The sequence below is a fragment of the Rhincodon typus genome, chromosome 33, assembly GCF_021869965.1.
Source record: "Rhincodon typus isolate 14 chromosome 33, sRhiTyp1.1, whole genome shotgun sequence".
Lineage (NCBI taxonomy): Eukaryota > Metazoa > Chordata > Chondrichthyes > Orectolobiformes > Rhincodontidae > Rhincodon > Rhincodon typus.
The window spans coordinates 33,809,213-33,827,904 of record NC_063364.1 but is presented as its reverse complement, the minus strand read 5'-3'; the positions used below and the strand labels follow the sequence as shown (position 1 = coordinate 33,827,904).

The 18,692-nt window shown below is 42.1% G+C and overlaps 1 protein-coding gene across 1 annotated transcript in view; it reads right to left on the bottom strand.

The window, feature by feature from the left end:
- The window catches only part of megf11 (multiple EGF-like-domains 11), a 322,648-nt gene that overhangs the window by 64,276 nt on the left and 239,680 nt on the right, over nt 1-18,692 (bottom strand). The window contains exon 7 of the mRNA XM_048615768.1: nt 17,800-17,974. Within this exon, the coding sequence (XP_048471725.1) occupies nt 17,800-17,974 (175 nt within the window). The remainder of the gene's footprint in view (nt 1-17,799; nt 17,975-18,692) is intronic.

The window sequence follows — 18,692 nt, the reverse complement described above, 5'->3', positions numbered from 1 at the left end:
TTGTTATCTCAGATCAAAGGGTCACACCACTTATGAGGATGTACTAAACAGACCTAAGATGTTGTTAAACCTTTAATGAGTTACAATGTTTTAATTGATTAATTAGTATATGTAAATCCCCAAATTCCTTTGAAGTCACCTCCTGAGAAAACTGAAGGGTTTTATCAGTGTAAAGATGAGGTCCAACAGGTCAGACAATGCGTGTTAGATGTAAGGCCTTGTTTAGAATCTGTTTGGTTTGGAGTCAAACGGTTTTATTTCTAAAGTAGGAATTTATAAAACATCATCCTGCCTGATTGTCTATAAATTGTGTGCTTTTTGAATAAAATAGAATGTCTCTGCAAATACAAATTCACCACATGGATCCATATGTGTGCATGTGCGTGTATCTGTGTGAGAGAGAGAGAATGAGGGAGAATGAGTGTGTGTGTGTGCGCGCGCATGTGTGTGGGGAAGAGAGAGTGTGTGTGTGTGTGTGGAAGAGAAAAAGTGTGTGTGTGTGTGTGTGGGGAAGAGAGAGAGAGTGTGTGTGTGTGTGTGTGAGAGAGAGAGAGAGTGTGTGTGTGTTCTTGAGAGACAGTGTCTGTATGAGAGAGGATCTGTGTGAGAGTCTGTGTGTGTGTAGAAAAGACAGTGTGTGTGTGTGGGAGAGAGAGAGAGTGTGTGTGTGTATGTGTTTGAGAGACAGTGTCTGTATGAAAGAGGAGATAGTAAGAACTGCCGATGCTGGAATCAGAGATAACACAGTGTGGAGCTGGAGGAACACAGCAGGCCATGCAGCATCAGAGGAGCAGGAAAGATGACTTTTTGGGTTAGGACCCTTCTTCAGAAATGGGGAGGGGGAAGGGAGCTCAGAAATTAATAGAAAGAGGAGGGGTGGGCTGGGGAAGGTAGGTGGAATGGTGATAGGTCAATTCAGGTAGGCAGTGGTGGGGATTGGTCAGCGAGGTGGGAGGAGCGGATAGGTGGGAGAGAAAATGGACAGGTTGTCTCAGATCGAGGAAGCGGGGATGAAAGGGAGGGTTCGTCATGGGATGAGGCCAGGGATGGGGAGATTTTGAAACTGGTAAAGTTCACATTTAGGCCATTGGGCAGTAGGGTTCCTGAGGCAGAATATGAGGTGCTGCTCCTTCAGTTTGCGGGTGGTGTCATTGTGACACTGGAGGAGGCCCAGGATGGACATGTCACCCAGGGAGAGGGAGGGGGAGGGGGAGTTGAGATGGTTCACGACCGGAAGGTGTTGTCGTTTGTCGTGTACAGAGCGCAGATGCTCTGCAAAGCAGTCTCTGAGCCTCCGTTTGGTCTCACCGATGTAGAGGAGGCCACATTGGGAGCAGTGGATGCATTAGGCCACATTGATGGATGTGCAGGTGAATCGCTGTCTGATGTGAAAGGTTTGTTTTGTGCCTTGGATGGAAGTGAGGGGGGAGGTGTAGGGGCAGGTGTAGCACTTCCTGCAGTTGCAGTTTACCAGTTTCAAAATCCCCCCACCCCCAGCCTCATCCCATGACCAAACCTCCCTCTCGTCCCCAACTCCTTGACCTGAGACAACCTGTCCATCTTCTCTCCTGCCTATCTGCACTCACCTATCACCATCTCACCTGTCTTCCCCAGCCCCACCCATCCTGTCTCTATTTATTTCCTAGCTCCCTTCCCCCTCCCCCATTTCTGAAGATGGGTCCTGACCAAAACGTCAACTTTCCTGCTCCCCTGATGCTGCCTGGCCTGCTGTGTTCCTCCAGCTCCACAATGAGAGAGGATCTGTGTGTGTGTGGAAGAGAGAGTGAGTGTGTTTGAATGTGGGGGACAGAGAGAGACAGAGAATTTGTGTGTGTGTGTGTGAGCGAGAGAGAGGGAGTGTATAATGTGGTGGGGTGATCTGTAGTGTGACATGAACCCAAGATCCCAGTGAGGCCATCCTCATGGGTACCGAATTTAGCTATCAGCCTCTGCTTGGCAATTCTGCGTTGTTGAGTATCCTGAAGTCTGCCTTGGAGGATGTTTACCCAAAAATCCAAGGCTGAAGTCATTGACCACTGAAGTGTTTGCCCACTGGGAGGGAACAACCCTGTCTGGCGATTGTGGCATGGTTTCAATTCAACCATTCTTGTAGCGTCTGCATGGTTTTACCAATATACCATGCCTCGGGGCATCCTTGCTGCAGCACATGAGATAGACAACGTTGGCTGAGTTACGTGTATCTGCTGTGCATGTGGTGGGTGGTGTTTCCATGTGTGATGGTAGTGCCCATGGAAGATCTGACATGCCTTGCAGAGGTTGCTATGACAGGGTTGTATAGCATTGCTTTCGATGTTGTCCCAAAGGCTGGCTAGTTTGCTGCGAACATTGGTCTGCTAAAGGTTTGGCGGTTGTTTGAAGGTGAGAAGTGGAGACATGGGGAAGGTCTTGGCGAGGTGCTCATCGTCATCGATAATGTGTTGAAGGCTGCGAAGAACATGGCATAGTTTCTCCGCTCCCAGGAAGTACTGGACGATGAAGAATACCCTATCGGACGTATCCTGTGTCTGTTTTCTGAGGAGATCATTACAATTTTTCGTGTGGCACATCGGAAATGGCGATCGACGAGTTGAACATCATATCCTGTTCCTATGAGGGTGCCCTTCAACACCTTCATGTTTCTGTCTCATTCCTCCTCATCTGAACAAATCCTGTGTAAGCACAGGGCTTGTCTATAGGGGATGACTGTTTTAATACATTTAGGGTGGAAGCTAGAGAAATGCAGCATTGTGAGGTTATCTGTGGGATTGTGGTAGAGTGAGGTACAGAGATGTCCTTGCTGGAGATGTATATGTCAAAGAATGAGATTGATTCTAAAGAGTGGTTCACGGTGAGTCTGATAGTGGGATGAAACTTGTTAATATCGTTATATAGCTATTTTAGTGATTCCTCGCTATGAGTCCAAAGGAAGAAATCGACGTATCTGGTGTATAGTGTTGATCGGAGGTTCTGTGCAGCAAAGAAATCTTGTTCAAATCTGTGCATGAAAATGTTGGCATATTGGGGAGCATGGCTGATCTGTGTGTCTGAATGAAGAACTGGTTGTTGAAGGTGAAGATGTTGTGATTGAGGACGAAGTGGATGAATTGTAGGACGGCGTCTGGAAATTGGCATCTGGTGGTAGTGAGTACTGAGGCTGTTGCGGCGATGCAGTCGTCATGAGGGATGCTGGTGTATTATAAGATCATCCCTCAACCTCCTACAGTCCAGTGAAAGAAGTGCCAGCCTATCCAGCCTATCATTTTAACTCAAACCTTCCTTTCCTGGCAACATCCTGGTAAATCTTTTCTGAACTTTCTCCAATTTAATAATATCGTTCCTGTAACAGAATGGCCAGATCTGTACACAGTACTCCAGAAGACGCCTCAACATGACATCCTAACTGGTATATTCAAAGGTCTGAGCAATGAAAGCAAGTGTGTTAAACACCTTTTTAACCAGCTTATCTACATGTGATGCAAACTTCAAAGAATTATATACCTGAACCTCTAGGTCTCTGTTCTACAACACTACCTAGGGCACTACCATTAACTGTATAAGTCCTGCTCTTGTTTGTTTTACAAAAATGCAAGAGCTCACATTTATCCAAATTAAACTCCATCTGCTACTCCTCAGCTCATTGACCCAACTGATCAAGATCTCATTGTAATTTTACATGACCTTCATCACTGTCCACTATACCACCAATTTTGGTGTCATCTGCAAACTTACCAACCGTGTTTCCTGAATTCTCATCCAAATCGGTTATATAAATGATAAACATATGTGAACCCAGTACTGATCCCTGTGGAACACTGCTGGTCACAGGCCTCCAGTCTAAAAAAACCCTTCATCACCATCCTTTGTCTCCTAGCATCAAGCCAATTTTGTATCCAACTGGCAAGCTCTCCCCGAATTCCATGTGATCTAACTTTACTAAATAATCCACCATCTTTTCTGTTACTTCCTCAAAAAACTCAATCAAATTTGTGAGACATGATTTCCCTTGCACAAAGCCATGCTGACTATACTTAATCTGTCCTTGCCTCTCTCAAATGCATGTAAATCCTATCTTTCAGAATCACCTCCAACAACTTACCCACCACTGATGTCAGGCTCACAGATCTGTAGTTCCCAAGATTTTCCTCACAGCCTTTCTTAAATAGAGGCACAACATTAGCCACCCTTCAATATTCTGGCACCTCAACCATGGTTATAGATGATAAAAATACCTCTCCCCTGACTTCCCTCACCGTCCTGGGATACACTTGATCAGGTCCAGGAGATTTATCTACCTTTATGTTTTCTAAGACCTCCACCACTTCGTCTTCGGTACTGTGAACTGTTTTCAAACATCAATATTTACTTCTCTAGCCTCGATTTCTTTCTCTACAGTAAAAACTGACATGAAATATTAATTTAGTATCCACATCAAATCCCGTCTCACAGCCTGCCTCAATTCCCTACAGTTTGCCTACCAACGTAACAGATCCACAGCGGATGCCATATCCCTAGCCCTGCACTCATCCCCAGAACATGTGAACAACAAGGCCACCTACATTAGACTCCTGCTCATTGACTGCAGCTCTGCCTGCAACACCATTATCCCCTCCAGACCAATCTCAAAACTCCATGACCTTGGACTTGGCTCCGCCCTCTGCAACTGGATCTCAGTTTCTGACCCACAGTCCACAATCAGTGAAGATAAGTAACTACATCTCCTCCACAATAACACTCAATACTAGACCCCGCAAGGATGTGTCCTCAGCCCCCTTCTGTACTCCCTGTACACCCACAACTGTGTTGCCAAATTCTGAATGAACATCTACAAGTTTGCTGACAACATCACTGTAGAATCGTAGATCGTAGAATCCCTACAGTGTGGAAACAGGCCCTTCAGCCCGACAAGTCCACACCAACCCTCAGAGCATCCCACCCAGACCCATTCATCTATAACCCACCTGATCTATACATCCCTGAAAACTATGGGCAATTTAGTACGACCAATCCATGTAGCCTGCACATCTTTGGACTGTGGGAGGAAATGATCTCCTACAACCTCTTCCATCAGGCAGAAGATACAGAAACCTGAACACATACACAAGCAGGTTCAGGAGCAGCTTCTTCCTAGCAATTATTAGACTTTCTAGCCTCAAATAATGCTGATCTTGCTAATGTTGATCTCGCCTAGTGCAGGATCTGTACAATGTAACCTGTATGCATCTGTCTAAGTCTTTTTACAACCTCTGATCTGTACATCCTTTTTCACTATGATTGCCTGTACTGCTTGTAAACAAAGCATTTCACTGCGCTTCAGTACTCATGACAATAAATCAATCAATCTTCTATTTCCGGATATTCAACACACAGATGACCTTGTTGATCTTTGAGGGGCCCTATTCTCTCCCTAGCTGCTCTTTTGCTCTTAATGTACTTGTTGAATCTGTTTAGATTATCCTTAACCTTATCTGCCTAGGTTTTCTCATAACGTTTTTTTTACCCTCCTAATTTCTGTCTTAAAAATGTCCCTACACCCTTTGTACTTCTCAAGAGATTCATTTGAACCCAATTGTCTATATCTAATTTTGACTCCTTCTTATTCTTGATCAGAATCGCAATATCTTTACTCATCCACTCTTCCCTACTCTTTCCAGTCTTACTCTTTAACAGGAACATAATGTCTCTGAACTCTCATTATCATACTTTTGAAAGCCTCCCACTTGTGAGCTGTCCCTTTACCTGCAAACAGCCCACTTCAATCAACTTCTAAAAGTTCCTGCCTCATACCATTAAAATTTGCCTTACACTATTTAAGAACTTGAACTTTTATGGAAGCCCTATTCTTTTCCATAACTATTTTAAAACTAATAGAATTATGATCATTACTCCCAAAGTGTTTCCTTACTATCACTTTAGTCACTCGCTCTGCCTCATTTCACAAGAGAAAGTCAAGTGTTGCTCCTTCTCTAGTAGGTGCATTTACACATTGATAAAGAAATTATTTTAAACACATTTTCAAAATTCCTCACCATTCAAGCCCTTACCACTACGTTAATCCTTGTCAATGTTTGGAAAATTAAAATCTAGTATTACAGCCTTATTATTCTTCCATATATCTGAGATCTCTCTACATATTTGCTCCTCAATTTCCTTCTGACTATTGGGACTCTTGCCTCCCATAGCAAATGGTCCAAGATGGCAGCAGATTAGGATGTTCATGCAGAGATCATCTGCTCCACCTGTTATTTTTCTTTTTTTCTCCCTATTTTCCTCCCTTCTGTGAGTTTCTTCTGTCTTCTCGGACGCTCGGTCTCAGACACCCGGCCTCCAACTTCTGGCCTTCAAAGAGAGGTTGATGGCCCAGAGTGGGGATGCCAGTGACTAGTGGCCTGGTGTGGGAGCAGAGACAGTGGTCTGGTGCAGGAGCAAGGGTAATGGCCTGATAATGGGAGCGGGGGCAGAGGCCTGGTGCGGGAGCAAGGCTAACAGCCTGGTGCAGTGGCAGCAGTCTGGTGCGAAGCGGGGGTAGTGGTTTGGTGCAAGAGCTGGGGACAGTAGCCTGGTGCAGGAATGGGGACAGTGGCCTTGTGCAGGAGTAGGGGCAGCAGCCCGGTGCGAAGCCGGGGTAGTGGTCTGACGCAGGAGCAGGGGTCATGGCCTTGTGCAGGAGTGGGGGCAATGGCCTGATGTGGGAGCAGGGGCAGCAGCCCAGAAATGGGGGCAGCGGCCCCGTGTGGGAGTGGGTGCAGCAGCCTAGAGCAGGGCCAGTGGCCTGGCGCAGGAGCAGGGGCAGTGGCCCAGTGCAGGGGCTAGGGCAATGGCTCAGTGTGACAGCAGCCAGCAGTCAGACCACATGGAGGCGCTCTGTGCTGGTCTGCTGCGGACAGCTCTTGGAGACAGACTGTGATGTTTGTATTTTTACCTTTGCTTCTTGTTTTTCTGATCTATGGTTACACTGTGTATAGCTGTAATGTAACTATTCTTTTCTTCATTTCTCCAATTTGTAACTAAGGACTGTACCTCGGTACCTAAGATGGCACCATGTGTTGGTGGCATTGTTACACTGTAACTAATCTTGTAACAGAAGAAGCTGTACCTAGGTACCTTTGCACCTAAGATGGCGCTGTAAGTAGTGACTTATAAATTTTTCACTGTAGTCATTTAAGTACGTGACAATGAAGCTAATTCAATTCAATTCCGACTGTTGGAGGGTCTGTAGAAACTTTCCAGTCCTGGCAACATCCTAATAAATCTTTTCTGAATCCTCTCCAATTTAATAATATCCTTCCTATAGCAGGTGACCAGAATTGTACACAGTACTCTTAAAGTGGCCTCACCGACATCCTGTGCAATCTCAACATGATGTTCCAACTCCTAGACTCAATGGTCTGAGGAATGAAGGCTGAAATAACTCTACAGAGGATGCTATCTCGTCATCAAGTCACCCTTTATTTACACATGCATAGAACTGGACACAGGACAGGCTTTCTCAAAGCCAGCTCTCAGAGAGGACAGAAACCCTGATACTCCTGTTTATGTCTGTCAGCCAGGGTTCCCTGATTGGACCAGGTTAACAGCACCAATCAGGGAACTCATATTCTATGAAGTCCATCTGGCTGATCTCGTTATAATCACTACAAAGGCAAGCATGTGAAACATGTTCTTAACCACCCTGTTTACCTGTGAAACTCTAGTCGTAGCAACATCCCAGTAAATCTTTTCTGAACCTTCTCAAATTTAATAATATCCTTGCAAAAGCAGGACAACCAGAACTCTACTCAGTACGCCAAAACTGGCCTCACCAACAGCCTGTGCAATCTCAACATCATGTCCCAAGTGCTATATTCAATGGTGTGAGCAATGAAGGCAAACGCACTAAACGCCTTAAATGCTCTGTCTTCCTGTGATGGAACTTTCAAAGAACTATGCACCTGAACCCCCAAGTCTTTTGTTTGACAACATTACCCAGGGCTCTACCATTTACTGCATAAGTTCATCCCTTAATTGTTTTACCAAAATGCAATACCTTGCATTTATCCAAAGACTTTGTTCATTTTCTTTGCTCTACTGCAGATCTATATATCAGGTTATTAAAATACTTTATGTTCTGTTAGGCTTTAGAATTGGTACATTTTTATGCCATATTTGTCAGATAATGTGTAAGCAATCTGTTCTGTAGGGAGTCTAGAACCAGGCGACATATTTTCAAAATACGGGAGAAGCCATGTTGAGAAGAATTTGTTTTTACTCAGAGGGTTGTTGGTCTTTCGAATTCTGTGCCCCAGAGGGAACTCTGTGCCAACAGTGGAGGCTCAGCCACTGAACTTGTTTAAATTAAACATTGACAATTTCTAAACATCGATGACAAAAAGGAATACGGGGATAATGTGGGATAAAGGCATTGATGTGAATAATCAATATATCATCATCGTATTGAATGGCAGACCAGGCTCAATAAGCTAAACGGCCTACTCCCCCTTCTCTGTTCTAAGTCCTATGTTGTATTCATTAGACTAATAGGAGACCTTTTTTTTTAAAAATTCCTTCTTCAATATTGATTATGATAGCCAATTTTAAAAACCAGAAAAAGTGGAAAGAGATCTTACAAAGATTTTGAAGCTGCAGCTTATACATCTACTCAAAGTCTAACTAGGCACAGGCTTGCAGGACTAAAGGAATGTATTTGGCAGGACTGCTGCAATTGCAATGTTAGCCTATATAGCTTTCATAGTGTCTCAGCTGAAGATTATATTAGGTACAGTTTGTAATTAATAATATTTAATGCTGAGAAGAAACTGTAATGTAGTACTTGAAAAGAAAGAAGTAACATAGAAAAGAAGGGTGTACAGATGGGCAGCAGAAGGTTTTTGGAGCTTTTGAGCATTCCTCAAATATATTTATGTCTGTAGGCAGCATTCCAGCTTAACTGGCATCCTGGCAATAATTTAAACAGCAATATCTTGCTAATAGAAAGTAGAAGTTTCTAAACACAACATATCAGGGTAATGCTTTTGAATATACGCACAGGGATAAGGAAAATGGTTTTAGAAAAATTTAGGAAATGGAAAATAGCTTTAGAAAAGTCATATAAAGAGTAGAGACTGAGAAATGCAGTTGACCCTGGAAACTAGGTTCAAATACAGTAGAGAGGATGGTGAGAGGGGCTGTTTTGAGGACTGGGACTCAATATAGGCACTTGCATTTCTTTCAAGATATGCTATATTTGGAAAATGCAACCATTTCAGCTGTACGAGTTGGGCTAATAATCTTTCAAACCTGTGGTCACAGCTGATGTACTTCAATCTCTTTGAGCTTGGATTTGTCCTCCATACATACTATGTCACACTGAAGGTGTACGGTAACTCCACCATATTATAGTACCATGTTTTGTCAGGGGCATTTAAATCTCAGCAATAGTGCTTGAGACTGTTGCAAAGTTTTTTCTTGTATCAGAACTAAATTTAAAATACATGGGGTCATGGTGCGTTTGAAGTGTTGAACCTCAGTGCAAGTCCAGCACATTGAACTGTAATGCCATAGGATGCAAGAGTATAGCTACAAGCAGCTTCAATCTTAATTGTATAATCACAGGGAACCGCTGAGCAAAAACCAGTTATTTCCGCACAGGCACGGAAAGAAATTTGAAGAGTGAGTCATGTCAGTCTAATCTTGTAAGTTTGCTCGCAGTTGGCAACAACATAGTAGGTTTGACAGTTGGATGGTAGACAAACAGGAGGCTGGAAGAACACAGCAAGCTAGGCAGCATCTGGAGGAAAAGCGCAGTCAACATTCTGGGTATAACCCCTCTTCAGGACTGAAGAAACCTGAATTATTAAGGAAAAGTGCAGTCAACGTTCTGGGTATAACCCCCCTTCAGGACTGAAGAAACCTGAAATATTAAGGAAAAGCGCAGTCAACGTTCTGGGTATAACCCCTCTTCAGGACTGAAGAAACCTGAAATATTGACTGCTCCTTTCCTCCAGATGCTGCCTGGCTTGCTGTGTTCTTCTCACTTCCTGTTTGTCTACCTTGGATTCCAGCATCCGCAGTTTTTTTGTCTCTTGATAGCTGGATGGCTTTCCACCCACTCATTTAGGAAATGATGGCCCCAAGAGTGAATTAATAAATCAATTTGATTCTGTTATGAGATTATTTCTCCAACTGATGTTCATGTCAGTCCTAAAGATGGTTATTTATATAGGCTGGATTCATTGTACTCTTGTGTTTACCTTTGATTCTGGAGTGAGTCTCTGTCTCCCAACTGCAGTACGGCCAGCTTCAGTTTAGGAAATGTAGAAAATTTCAGCCAAAAGGTAAATGCACCCACCAGTTTGTAATCAGCATATTTCATCACCTTGCACATCAACTGTTTGAATAAATTATTAAAAGTGTGGGCTTATAAAACAATAACATGGAAGATTTGGTCTGGGTTCAAATTTTGTGGATGTGGTGCCAATCAAACAGACTGCTTTGTCCTGGATGGTGTTGAGCTTCTTGAGTGTTGTTGGGGCTGCACCCACCCAGGCAAGTGGGGAGTATTCCATCACACTCCTGACTTGTGCCTTGTAGATGGAGGACAGACTTTGGGGAGTCAAGAGAGGAATTACTTGCCGCAGTATTCCTAATCTCTGACCTGTTCTTATAGCCACTGTGTTTACGTGATGAGTCCAGGTGAGTTTCTGTCAATGGTAACCTCAAGGATGTTAATAATGGGGGATTCAGTGATGGTAATACAACAGAATGTCAAAGAGTGGTAGTTAGATTGTCTCTGATTGGAGATGGTCATTGCCCGGCATTTGTGTGGTGCAAATGTTACTTGCGACTTGTTGGCCCAAGCCTGGATATTGTCCAGATCTCATTGCATTTGAACATGGACTCAGTATCAGAGGAGTCGTAAACAACGCTGAACATTGTGCAATCATCGGCCAATATATCCACTTCTGAACTCATGATGGAGGGAAGGTCATTAATGAAGCAGCTGAAATGGTTGGGCCTAGGACACTTACCTGAAGAATTCTTGCAGAGATGTCCTGGAGCTGACATGACTGACTTCCAACAACCACAACCATCTTTCTATAACTCCAACCAGCGGAGAATTTGCCCCTGATACCCACTGATTCTAGTTTTGCTGGGGCACTTCGATGCCATTCTCCATTGCAGATCATGATAGCAGATTATTGAAATATTTTATTTTCTATTAGACTTCAGAAGTGGTACATTTTTATGCCATATTTGTCAGATTATTTTAAAATACAAGCTGCACCCTGTTCTGTGGGGAATCTAGAACCAAAAGGAGTGTAGGAGGGTGACCTTATAGAAGTTTATAAAATCATAACAGGTATAGTTAAGGTGAATAGCAAAGCTATTTTCCCTAAGATGGCGAGTTCAAAATTAGGGGGCATAGTTTTAAGGTGAGAGGAGAAAGATTTAAAAAGGACATGAGGGGTAACCTTTTATTGACACAGAGAGTAGTCCGTGTGTGGAATGAACTGCCAGTGGAAGTGGTGGATGCAGGTACAGCTATATCATTTAAAAGACATTTCGATAAATACATGAACAGGAAAGGTTTAGAGGCATATGGGCCAATTGCAGGCAAGTGGGACTAGTTTAGTTTGGGAACATGGTTGGTGTGGACTAGTTGGACCGAAGGGTCTGTTTCCATGCTGTATGACTCAATGGCTCTTTAGCTGTCAATCTCATCTCACCCCTGGAATTCAGTTCTTTTGTTCATGTTTGAACCAAGGATGTAATGAGGTCAGGAGCTGAGTGGCCCTGGTGGAACCTAAACTGGCATCCTTGAGCAGGTTATTGCTCAGCAGGGTGATAACACATTCCACCAATTTACTGACCATTGACAGTAATTAGTTGGGTTGACTTTGTCCTGCTTTTTAAGTTCAGGTCATACTTGGGCCAATTTCCACATTGTTTGGTACATGCCAGTGTTGTAACTGTACTGAAATAACTTGGCCAGGGGAGCAGCAATTTTTGGAGCACAAGTCTTTGGTACTATTGCTAGAATGCTGTCAGGATCCATAGCCTTTGTAGTATCCAGTGCCTCCAACTGTTTCTTGATATCACATGGAGTGGATCAAATTGACTGAAGACTGGTATCTGTAATGCTGGGAACTGCTGGAGGAGGCTGAAATGGATCATCCACTTGGCACTTCTGGCTGAAGATTGCTGCGAATGCTTCAGCCTTATCTTTTGCACTTATGTGTTGGGCTTTTTCATTATTGAAAATGGGGATATTTGTGGAACCTCCTCCTCCAGTGAGTTGTTATAATTGTCCACCCCCACTAGATGTGGCAAACCTGCAGATCTTAGATCTGATTCATTGATTGTGGAATTGCTTAGCTCTGTCTATCACAGGGGCAACATTTTCACGCAAAGGGTGGTGCCTCTATGGAATGACCTGCCAGAGGAGGTGGTGGAGGCTGATACAATTACAACATTTACAAGGCAACTGGATAGGCAGGTAAACCTTCTGCTGATTACCACATATCATCCTTCCTTGGCTGATGCATCAGTACTCCTCCATGTTGATCTACACTTGGAGGAAGCACTGAGGATGGCAAAGATGCACAATGTACTCTGGGTGGAGGATTTCAATATTCACCACCAAGAGGGACTTGGCAGCAATGCCACTGATCGAACTGGTCAGACCCTAAAGGACAGAGGGTTTAGAGGGATATGGGCTAAATGCTGGCAAATGGGACTAGATTAATTTAGGATATCTGGTCAGCATGGACGAGTTAGACCAAAGGGTCTGCTTCTGTGCTGTACATCTCAATGACTTGCTGCTTATGCAGTTTGGCTTACAAATGGTCTTGTTTGGTAGTTTCACCAGGTTGACACCTCATTATCAGGTATGCTTGGTGCTGATACTAGCATGCTTTCCTGCCCTCTCCATTGAACCAGGGTTAATCCTCTGGGGTTAATCCTCAGGGTTAAGCCTGGCCATGAGGTTACAGATTGCGCTGGAGTACAGTTCTGCTACTGTTGATGGACCACAGTGCCTCACAGTCTTGAGGTGCTAGATCTGTTCGAAGTCTGTTCCAATTAGCATGGTGATAGGGCTACGCAACATGATGCAGGATATTCTCAAAGTGAAGGTGGGACTTTATCTCCATAGGGACTTCTTGGTTCCCTCACTATCTGCTACAAAGAGTCAGTCTAGTAGCTATGTCTTTTAGGGCCTGACCAGCTCGATCAGTAATGTCGCTGCCAAGCTACACTTGGTGGTGGACATTGAAATCCCCCACCCAGAGTACATTTTGCACCTTTGCCACCCTCAGTGCTACCTCCAAGTGTTGTTCAACATGGAGGAGTACTGATTTATCAGCCGAGAGAGGACGGTAAATGGTAATCAGCAGGAGGCGCCCTGCCCATGTTAACCTGAAACCATGAGACTTCATGGGGTCCACAGTAGATGTTAAGGAATCCCAGGACAACACCCTTTGAACTGTATACCACTGTGCCACCATCTTTGCTGGATCTGTCTTGCTGGTGGGGCAGGGCATATCCAGGGATAGTGATGGTTGTGTGTGGGACATTGTCTGTAAGGTATGATTCCGTGAGTATGAATATGTCAGATTGGTGCTTGACTAGTTTATGAGACAGCTCTCTCAATTTTGGCACTTGCCCCCAGATGTTAGTAAGGAGGACTCTGCAAGGTTGACAAGGCTGTTTCTACAGTTGTCTTTTCCAGTATCTAGGTCGATGTCAGATGGTCAATCCCATTTCATTTCTTTCTTGAGGCTTTGTAGCAATTGATACAACTGACTAGCTTGCTAAGCCATTTCCAGAGGGCAGCTAAGTCAACCACATTGCTGTGGATCTGGAGGACATTAGTGAGTCAAATGGGTTTTCCAACAATTCACAATGGTTTCATGGTTATCAGCAGATTCTTAATTCCAGGTTTTTTTTTATTGAATTCCTCTCAAAATAATTTATATTTTTATGGCATGCTTGTAAATTTGAACAAATCCTCATGCTATTCTTAACACTCATTATTCATTGGTATCAAACCAACCTCATCAACAGCTTAATGGAGTACGAACTGTTGAAACATATGTGAAATCAGGACTGGATTTATGGTACTTTTACTTTCATACTATAATATATTTCATCCATGAGCTGTTTGATATTTGCAGTGACCTTTTTTTGTTGGTAATGTTATTTATTCTTCTCCCAAGTATCCTGAAAGAAGCATTTTACAAATAATGGGCTGGGCTTCTCAGCATTCTCCTGGTTGTCTACTATAACTGCAATGAAAATGTTGTGAAAAGCTTGGTGAATGACGCTATTTTTTCCTGATAACCTGTGGCTATTTTCCAGATGTTACATAGACAAACAGGAAAATTCTGAAATTCACCCTTGGTTGCATCTTTGTTAATTCCAAAATAAAATCGATGGCTTTTTATTCATCTGTCTTTCTACGGGATAACACATTTTGAGGTCAACTACCATAATTCTAGAAGCTTATGGAAAAAAAACCTTGTCAATTAACTGAGTGCTTAGTGCAAGACATTATACTTATTGCAGCAAGTATTCCATGCACTGCTCTGGCTGACATAGTCCTTGACAGTTGAAGCCCAGTCTTAATACTTGTAATCATTAAATACCAGGTATGCATATCTTCAGCAAAAGAAAGGAAAACAGGCACAAAAAAGGATGCATGCAAGGATGTGTGGCAGAATATGTTCTGCTGCTCTGATTTCATTACATGATGTGTCATGAAGTCTGTTATTCAATTGCAAATTTTCCGTGTAAGACTGCAAGCTGATTATGTTAATTAACATCTTAATGAATGCCTTTTCTAACGCATAAACTCCACACAAACAAACATTTTGTTATTATAGGAAGAACTTGATCACTTTCTACAAAGAAGAACCACTCACAGGAGGAATTCCTTAGCGAAATCACATAACACCAACTGGCTTGAGAAAATATGTAGTTCTTCACCTTTAAATGACTGCTGTGAGGCTGTCAGATTTTCCTGATCAGGCTTTCTCTCTTTCCCATTTTGCAGAAACATGCAGCCTCCAATCAACCTCTCCTCCACAAATAACTAAGATCACAAACATGAATGAAGGAATGTTTCAGCCACTAAACAACACAATAATTGGCAATTTCAATTTTAATGAAAGACTGGAACAAATGTTAGTCCACCAAGACTAATTCTCTTGTATTCCATTTGTCACTTGGACCGTGATTGTAGTTCTTAATTAACAATCACATAATTTGCTGGACTGGGACTTGAACACACAAGCTTTTGACTCAGTGCCACATTGAGCCAAGGCTACCACTGTGTTGTACTATGGCTGAATGGCTGCAAGGCTCATAGCAGGAATTAAAACAATATAAACAGGTAGAACTGAGGTAATGAGCAGATTGAAACAGGAAGGTGAAGTAAGCACCTGACTTCATAGCATAATAGCACTGCTTGCAGACCAGCAGGAATGGCAGTGTTCCCAACAGTGCTTCCCTTCTGATAAGTGCAGTTTCTCTTTGCTGCAGGGATTGGCCATTCCCCCAACCAACACTTGATTGCAAACATAATCTTGCCAGATAGCCAAATATCATCCTGATCAGTTGCAGACTCCTAATGTTAATCTTGCTAGTTGGCAGCTGGCCAGCCTGTCATTCTGCTAATTTCTATTATTAAATCTCAGGAATTGGCAGATTTTCCATGCAGTATCCTGTTCTCTCAAACCCTTTCTGCCTTCCATAAATATTGAGCCCACTGTCTTTACTGTCTGGATGCTGCCTAGGATTACAATGAAAGGAAGTTTGAAAACCATTGGATTCTCCTGCTGTCACAGTAGCAATTTCTGTTATGAGATTACAGAGCTCCTTGCCACATTGTAATGATAACATCCAGACAATAAAATCAAAAATCTGTCTGACAGGGTATATGTTTCATAGGCAGCCTCACTTTCAACAGTCAAGGGAGTTCCATCAAGATCTCTCTGACATTCTTCATTTTGTTGTGCTTGTGGTTTCTGAGTATAACATGATAAAAATAGTCTATTCCCACAAAGCCAGCTTTATTGAGTTTTCATGGAAGTTGAGAAGGTCTTGCTGTTATGAATGAGCAGGAGACACTTCTCCCAGTTGGCTTTGGCAGAGGAAGAATTAGATTTACAAGTAATCAGTCATTAGAAAAATGAAGGACAAGGAAAAGTAATTGAAACTCATTCCTCCAGTGTCCTATCCTGTTGTTGCACCCAGTAACATTCTAATAGTCCCATGTTTTTATTTCAACTATTTTGTCTAGCAAAACTATTCCAAAGATTAACCTTCCTATGAGCAAAGGAATTTCTCTTAATATTTATGTGTACGTGAATGTCTCACCCATTGTTATAAAACAAAAGGTATCATAGATTGTACATGATTTCTGTTGCTCCGCACAATATATGTTGGTTTATTTTCATAGGCATGTACCAAATGGAGCCAAGGAAGTAGTGAGCATGTTTTCCTCCATGTTTTCCACTCTTTTGGGTCACCCAAAACCTTGTCCTTACTTGCTGCAGGTTCTGTTCCTCCTACACCTCTTTGCTCACTGACCTCTCTTGGCTCCGGGTCATGCAACACCTTGAATTTTAAAATTCTAAGTCTTGTTTTCCACTTCTTTCATTGACTTGCTTCACCATATCCCTCTGATCTCCTGCAGCCCCACAACCTCTGACAAATCTTTGCTACTGGCCTCTTGAGCAACCTTCAGTTTTAATTGCTCCATCATTACTGGCTCTGTATTTAGTTGCCAAAGCCCTAAGCTTTGGAATTCCCACCCTAAACCTCTCCAACTCTCTACCTATCTTTTTTCAAGAGCCTCCTTAAGACTTTTTGGCCATGCCTTTGATAATCTGTTCTAATATTTTCTTAAGTAGCACGGCATCCAATTTAGCTTGATAATGCTCTTATACAATTCTTGGGATATTTTGTTGCTTTAAATCGTTATACAAACATAAGTTGTTGTTTACTTTCTATTCTTAGCAAAGCATAAAGACTTTGGAAATTGTCTCTCCATGATGTCATGACTGAAGTTGGCAGATCAGAAATGAGGAATCAAAGGCACAGAAATTTTATCTCAGGCTGTGGCATCATCTGATGAAGTGGTGGCACAAGATCTCCACATTACTTAAAAAATACAAATAATTATTAGTTATAAAGGATAAACCTTTACAAAATAGTAGTTTGGGCTCATTTAGAGTACTGAGTCTAATTCTAGGCACCACTGTTTAGAAAGGATGTGATAGCTCTACAGGGAGTGCAGAAAAGATTGATAAGGTTCACTGTAACAATTCTGTGAAATTCTGATTCAGGGTTGAGGGACTTTAGTGACATGGATAGATTGAAGAATCATGGGTTGTTCTCCTTTGAGAAAGTTCACAGGAGATTTAATAAAGGCATTTACAACAGTGAGAAGTCCAGACTGAGTATGTAGAGAAAATGCTTCCTTTGGGGTAAGGATTGAAAAACAGAGGTTACAGTTAACAACGAAAAGGCAACAAAGAAACATTTTTTCTAAATATACTGATTGTGGTCTGGCATGCACTGCTTAGAAGAGTGACAGAGGCAGATTTGAGCAAGGTTCTCAAAAGGGAACTGGAAAAGCACCCAAAGAGAAAAACTGTGCAGTTATGAAAGAACTGATATTGGGACTAATTATATTGCTCTTGCAGAAAACTGTGACAGGTTTGACTAACTAAACAGACTCCTTCTGTGAAGTAATCATTCTATGGTTCGTGTCTATGATCCCTCTATTTCCACATACGATATCTAAATAAAATTACTCACCTCAAATCCTGGAGCACAAACACATTTACCAGTGATACTGTCACAATCAGCCCCATTCTGACAGTTACAGGTTTGCTGACAGTTCTCTCCATGAAACCCAGAGGAACAAGTCTCATTGCAGTATAGGCCAGTCCAGCCTGCTTTACAGGAACATTCACCAGATAAAGGGTGGCAGCTGAAAAGAGCATCAAAGAGGCAACCATGTAATTCTCAGTTTTATTAATTTATTACAAAACAGTGAACTTATTTCTTTCAATACGTAAAATCAGAAAAATCAAAGTCAACATCAACAATTCCCAAACGAAATCTTGACTAATACACAGTTAATGTAAATGCTTGGCAAGGATTTCTATGAAACAGGAATAAAATTAATTCAGATCTTTCTACTGAGATAATTAATCTAACACAGAATCTAAATAAATTTACTCAGAAGTAGCTACATTTCTAAAATGTCCTGTGGCTCTGAATGAAATTCAATATTTGAAGAAAGAGTGCTTTTTTTTAAAGGAACTGATCACCTACAAGGAATTATAATCAATTTTCTAACCTATTACATTAATTTTTAAAATATTTTATTTTAAACTCTGATGGCAAATAACATAATTAGAGGAACTAGCTGTTAAAGTTGATGAATATGTCAAAATCCAAAATCAACTTACAAACATTTGAAACAACAAAGTCACTGAAATATCCTCAATGCAATAATGTATTTTGCACAGTTTTATGCAGCTTTCATATGCGCTCAGAAGTGGTAATTTCTCCAGAAGGTTCTTATATTATTAGTTCCTTGTCAAATTACTATTCAAACTATCGAAGGATGTTATTGCCCTAGATCTAGACCAAGCATTTGTTATTACTCAAAATTAGAATGATATAGAGATAGTAGGAACTGC